Below are 7,169 nucleotides of genomic sequence, written 5' to 3'. Positions count from 1 at the left end.
GTGCAAAACAGTTCATATTGCAAAAAAGTTTTTTTAACAAACATTTAAAAATGCAACAACAAATCAACTAATGTCCTTTTCACAACTAAAAGATATCACTGCATTTTTATGGATTGTGGATGGATGGGTCTATTTGGAAAAATTACTTCTTCACGCTGGTGCTGGCATTGTGAAACGCTTCGTAAGATATACATTAAGCACAATATAATGTATTGAATAGCATCACTTCTAAATTTCATACAACATTTAATAAGCACCTCGCACATAGACACTTGCTTATCAGTGCTCTGACTTTCTACACTATGACTTAAAGAGGCTCAAGTTGCCGCTGTCTAGTCAACCACAGCCTTCCCTGTCAAATAAGCAGAATAGTCAAGTATATGTTTCATCTTACACATCCTTGCTGTATTATTCAATTTAGAAAAGGTCACACCATTGATTCCAAACAACCTGATCCCATGAAGACCACACAGGCCTGCATTGTTAACCTGAGGTCCAAGTCACTTGTTGCTCTGCTCAATAATATCCACTAGGTGGAAGCAATTTCCCAACCAGATCAGCAAGGCCACACATCACTGAAAAGTTAGTTTTATTGTTAGGGAAGTTTTATTTCGATAAACTGTCATTTATGGTGAGATTGAAAACTTCTTCACATAAGCTAGCACATGATGTCACTTTTAGTAGTCTCCCACCTAATCTTAAAATATATATTTGCATGTAGTGGGTGACATCACCAAGTTATTAGTTATTACATGTAAATAACAGCAACATAATTACATCTTTCATGTTTGACAAATACTTAAAAAACATCCTTGTTCTTTACTTAAATATATTTAATGTTTTCTGCTATTAACACATATCAACTATATTGTCATCAAAGCAATTTAAACCACTTAGCTTTTCAGCAAGTCTCATGTGTGTTATAACTTCCAATAACTGTGACATAAATGAAAAAGACATATAAGAACCCTAATATTAATGTATTTTCTCAGACCCATTGACATCCAAACACTCCCCACTGAGTGCATCAGACATAATGAAGGGATATGATGAATTGGTCCCAAAACGCACATCCATTTGTATCCCACACTCTGTGATTTCTCCGGGGATCTGTAGTCTTCTGTGAGGAACAATCACTGAAAAAGCATTACAACAATAAAGAAAAAAAAGACAAGACTGTCCACCCATCTGTTCACCTACCTCTCCTATTGCATGACATTGTCTTTGTCGAACTCACACACAAAGTACATAGTGAGGTGACAGGCCACATCTATCCACTCTCCTGTAGACACCATCTCCACACAGTTCTCATCCTCATAGGCATTGTTTGGCTCTCCTTCCCGCCACTTGCTGAAAGTGCTCATGGGAGACCGCTCCACGTACACAAAATGGCTCTCACGTTCCAAGTCATTGAGGCCAATGAACACCCTGCTGAGGCCCGCCTCTGTGATGTACCCTGCAATGGCGGTGTTGGCCCGTTCGTCCTTGGGCATAGCCAGATGTCCGCCCCTCCCCTGACAGTAGGCCTCAGCATCTAGGTAACGCTTGGCCTCCTTGACCAGAAGGTAGACCTTACCATCTACCTCTTTGATGCCAGCGACAGCTGCAGAGGAGGGCAGGGCTGAAAAATGAGCACTTGTATTTCTAAAACCACACTGAAAACAGCAAGATGTTCATAGAGTTGCATTTCAAATGACAGGCAGAGCACAGGTAATGGTGAGGAAAATTGCAATCTGGCTGAACCCTTGCAATATTTACTGTCTATGTATCTAACCTAAATGAGCAGTGGATTGTAATTGTTTGTTTGGAAGCCTAATCATCTATCTACATCATTATGACCCAGGCTACAAAATTACTACATGTAAACACAGTTCCAGCTTATCTTCTTACATATACTGAACAATAGAACATACCATTTTTTATGAACTTCAGCTCATTGGTTAATTGTGCCACCTGGTTGTCCATTTCACCAATCATCTTCCGTAAAGGTGCACATTCACAAGGAAGCCCTAGGGGTAGATGTTCATAAATTAACTCATGAGCACCTCTGTTAATACATTATATTTTAAGTCTAGGTTATCACAAAGTAAGGATATGTACTACCTGGGTCTCCATCAGGGCCTTTTAGTCCTGGATCTCCCATGTCTCCCTTCTCACCTGACGAAGTGACACCTTTTAGCTACACCACTCTCATCACAGTTATCATTGAGAGATTAGATGTTATTTTACCTTTATGTCCAGGAGGACCCATTTTCCCATACCGACCCATGAGACCTTTCTGTCCTTTGAGTCCAGGAGCACCTGGAAGACAACAGATTGTTTTTTTGTCCCGTTATGTAGACGACATACAATTACCAATAAACAGAACTAAATCTTTGCAATTATTTAGAGTGTGATCCCAGAGGCTTGTGAGAAATCTTGGCCTCATTAAAGCAGTGGCCAAGACTTGTGATCGTTGACGCTCTGTGGTCTGCACCAGACCTCTGACCCTTCAGTAAACATGCGGCAGCTCTGGTTTTCTTTAGCAGGCTCTAACCAGGCAGCACATCACTCATGCTGTCAACTGCAGGAATGCAAATGATGATGTGATAATCCTCAGACCACATCATCTGAATCTCTTCCCAAATACTTGTGGTTTTTGTCACATATATTTAAATGTAGCTACATAGGATGATTTACATATTCATCTGGCACTCAAGTATTTGATGAAGTTAGCATGTTTTAAATGAAACCCGAAACCATTTCAACTCTACAAATACAAATAAATTGCTTTTTCTCTATCTGTAAACCTGTTACATAATAATGTGACTAAATTGCCAAAGCCAACCCCAAAGCCAACACATATAGGTCCACATAAATGATCCTCCTATGTATGGCAATGGTACATACAACATCCATGGTGCATTTGTAACATCATATCCCATGCAATACACATGGAGAAAGATTTCATTAAAGGCCCTACCAGTCTCTCCGGGGGGACCCAGTCTTCCCGGCCGCCCTGGCGCTCCCTTCTCTCCCTTCTCTCCAGCCTCTCCTGTGGGGAGTCATTCATGAAAGTGAAAAACATTCACAGTGAAAAACACATCAACTCTCTCCATGGAAATAATAGAGCACAGCACTTTTCTCCCAGCTTCTTTCACAATCAATTGGCAGAATTCCCTCTAGTGACTCATATGCTATGCATTGACTCTGCACCTTTTAGTCCGGGGACGAGGATCTGGATGGAGCACGGCTCCTCGGACATTTGCTGGCCGTGGGCTGAAGTCACCAGCATCAGTCCCAGGATGGTCATTAACACACACGATGAAAGCATGTCTCTGTGCTTCCTGAGACACTGCCAGCATGCAGACTGCACCACTGTGGCATGATACAGATACACACAACAGACCACATTAATTCACCTTGAAATCTTGTGGCAGCAAAACTGAAACTGTACTCATGTAATGAGATCAAACACAAAATGGGAATACACACCATCAAATGACAGTAAAGGACAAAAGAACAGAAAATTGGGTGCACAAAAACTTGCAAAACATGGCACTGATACAAACAAGCAATGAGCGGACCTAGGGTTTCGGAATATCTTCAGACAGAGCCTCTTTATGCTTTAAACTGAAACTGAAAGACAGTCTCCATCAGAAAGAGTAGAATAATTATTTCCCCCTACCCAGGAAACATGCAAAACGTTCATGCTATGAATGGATTCCACTTAAAACACTCACCACAAAACGAAAACGTTCTAGCCAATAACATGTATTTTAGATTATTCAGATATTCCTTCGCTGGAAAGCAAAAACGTACCTCCTAAATATGCCCAAGCCTATGTGACAGTGAGAAGATTAATATTTGGTGTAGGTTTGAAAGAACCACCGGAGCTAACAAAATGCACCCACTCTGGGTCTATTATGTTCTTCCACTGGACCCCACAAACTACGCGAGGAGGCAACAAAAAGGTCAACATGGACATTATTTACAGATAAAGCTACAAGCGCAGGGCTGTGCTGAGATAATTGCTTGGGAAAGTAATCAGGGTCATTGGCAGCACCAGGCCCTCCCAGATAACACAAACTTGCACTCAGCTTCAAAGGCATTTTTGATGCTATGATGGATGATCAAGGAATAACATGGTCATTCTAGCTGATTAGAATGGACTTGAACCATATATTAAAAGTATCTATTAAGTTGCAGTTATATACACTGAATGCATAATACTTTGTAGTGTAACTTAATTTATCTATTGCTGAGCACAAACTGGATGAAAGTTTGCAAATTGTAGTCCACAAGGTGGCAGTAGAGTACCAGTGTGTGCTATCACGCCGTGTGCGTAATGCAAGTGCATGGCCATGCAGACAAAGAATTCTTTAAAATGTGCTAATCCTTTGTGATTAAACAGAATGACGTGTTTAACTACCTAAGTTTGAAGGAGAAATTAGAACATATGAAGCATGTTGCCACTCAGTACCCCTGATACATTGCTAAATGGGAATTATAAAGCAGCAATACTAAAAATAAAGTTATGAAAAGTCCTTGAAATATACTTTCACTACACAAGAATCCCTTAATGACTATCAGGGTGCACTTATTGTGTTTGAGGATTCCCTCAAGAGCTCTTAAACGTGGTGTCTAACCATTTATTTAATCCTTTCCTAATTAATCCCATATGTAAAGCTCTAGGTTGTAAGGCCCTAATCAACATATTTTGTTGGTTTGTTTGTCTGTTAGTTTTCAGCAATAAAGTGTTCAGACGCATTTGAATATTTAAGAGGGACAATATGTGCAAAAAAATGCATTTTTAAATTGAGCATATTTAAAGTATAAAATTAAGGGGTTCAATTTCATAGCTCATTTAATGTTCGTAATAATGTGCCAAAGACCGGCACTTTCATGCTTAGTGGGCCAGAAAATCAGCAAAGGTTGTTAGATCCTACCATTAAGATATAGTATTATGATCAAATTACATTCATGGCAGTATAGCTCAAATTATGCAGTGTCATATAACCTATAATAACACTTAAAAGAGCCATCTAAGGATGATTATATTGGTACTGTTTTTGAATTTGCAGTGAATGGGCTCAACTCCTTACTGCTATCTAGTAAGTTCAGAAGATGTTCAGACTTCCTACCGCCAACTATAGGAGTTTGCTGAACCATCAGATATCATCAGATTTAGCAAAGTTTCAAAGGGATTGGTCAGCAAGCTCATTTTAATTGCCACTTATACCTCATCAGCGTTAAATCTCACAAGTGGATGCAGGCCTTGGTATTAGATTGTAATTGCATATTTTGTCATTCAGATAGCAACTCAGCTGTGAATAAGGATGCTAAAAGTCATTAAAACAAACAAATGTGGGTAGAGTGGGGGAAAGTTAGCTGTGATTTTGTAGTCCCTGCTGCTTCGGTTGTTCTCACAAACAATGCACATTGATCTCGTCATAATCCTCCCACGAGTTCTGCTTTCATCTGCTCTACCAAAAGAAAGTGTAAAGCCTGCTCCACTCCCATACACACCACAAGAATAACCGACTCCCTGCATGATGAGGTGAGAGTTCAGAGAAGAGAAACACTTTGGACAGGGTACAGCCCGTCTCACATACATGAATTTATGATTAATATCCAGCTGCAACGGGAAATCAAAATTAATTGCATTTCAGTTATGCTTTGTTGTTGTTGATGATGTAGTTTTGCATACTTGTTCTACACATATTTTAATGTCATATTATATCATGTTCTATATTTTTATAAACCAAATAATTATATAAGTGAATATCAACTCCTGAGATCAGTGGTCTGGACAAATAGTAGGTCTCTACCTCCAGAGCAACAACCAGTTTTCACTTTGTCTTCTCCTTGTACATACGCTTTTGCACTAGATTAGCCATTAGCCCTAGCTTAAGGTGCCTGTAAGGAACAGCCATCCCCTTTTTCTATTCAAAGTGCATATTTTAAAGATCAGACCCAATTCTAAAGGAGATGATGAAACCTAATTCTTTGAAAGGTTCCATGTCAGATGCATATTATCCAGCCTATAAAAAAAGGCAGCCTACTCTATGTGATGCAATCCGGTATAAAAAGCTTCGGCCTATTAGATTAGGTGTGTTGGCTGTTGTCTGTTATTGAGGGAGAGCAGCTGTGGGGGTCTGCGGGGCCTCTCCAGGCATGATAACCCACAGGCTGCATTATCATATGGCTCAGACACGGTGGAAAAAATCAACAGAATTTCAATGAAGTTCTCCACTTGAGAATCCGCACACCACCTCACCTTCAATGTTGAAAGCTATAAGCACTTCTCCGTCCACAGAGAATTACCTGGGGTTCTGAAAAAAAAAACAAGAAAGCTTTCATCAACGGTGGCTGAACGATATGACCCCTCAAAATGAAGTGACCTTTACGGCACAGAAAGAAAAAATATGCCTGGAAGGAATTTCACAACTCCTGTCCTACATTATTGTTGTATTCTCTTCATTTTTACATTATTGAGACACTTTTGTCTCGTCAAACTCCATTCAAGTTGGGCAACATCATTCAGTGAAGTCAGCTCATTGATAATGCCCAGATCAACTGCTGGCGAACAAGGGGGTCCCAAGGAAGCTTATTTGAAATCGTTTCACTGTTAAATGGAAAATGATCCCAATTAACAGTAGATTACTTCTTAAAAGAGGTAAGAAGAGGCAAGCATGATAAACAGACTGACTCCTCAAAGAAGGTGACTTGGCCTAACAAAGACAGAGAGAGGACGAAGAGAAGGAGGGATATGGAACACAGTCGACCCCTGTAAATGCTTTTGTGGAGATGGAGAGGATTCCTTTTCCCTAATGGGTGTTGCTTGCCAGCTCCGGAACCAAAATAATTATCATAATCTCCCAGGGCCGTTAAGACAGATGATCAATCATCTGCTAACCTCTTTGTCAGAAAATGACTTGAAGAAACATGAACCCCACACACATAATGTACGCACACACACACACACACACACACACACACACACACACACACACAGACACACAAGTGCATACTGAAGCCAAATGGATAGGACACAAATGAAAGCTCCTCTGTGGTAGCAGGGGGCGGGTCAAACTGAAAATGAAAATATGAAGATATGGTCTTCAGAAGGTCTCTAGACAGATCTAAAAGGAGTCCCATCGACTCTGCAAACCAGTCATTAGTGCTCA

At 40.2% G+C, this 7,169-nt stretch overlaps 1 protein-coding gene across 1 annotated transcript; it reads right to left on the bottom strand.

Moving 5' to 3' along the window:
* Positions 1-1,205: 1,205 nt before the first annotated feature.
* On the bottom strand, positions 1,206-3,967 carry colec11 (collectin sub-family member 11; the record flags this gene model as incomplete). The annotated part of the gene is given in 8 exon segments (XM_080849943.1): positions 1,206-1,603; positions 1,914-2,009; positions 2,104-2,157; positions 2,230-2,301; positions 2,963-3,034; positions 3,196-3,357; positions 3,802-3,820; positions 3,824-3,967. Coding segments are annotated over 8 exon segments (1,017 nt in total).
* Between the last annotated feature and the right edge of the window lie 3,202 nt (positions 3,968-7,169).

Source organism: Sprattus sprattus, assembly GCF_963457725.1.
Source record: "Sprattus sprattus genome assembly, chromosome: 13".
NCBI classification, from domain to species: Eukaryota; Metazoa; Chordata; class Actinopteri; order Clupeiformes; family Clupeidae; genus Sprattus; species Sprattus sprattus.
This window is presented reverse-complemented; position numbering and strand designations above follow the sequence as displayed.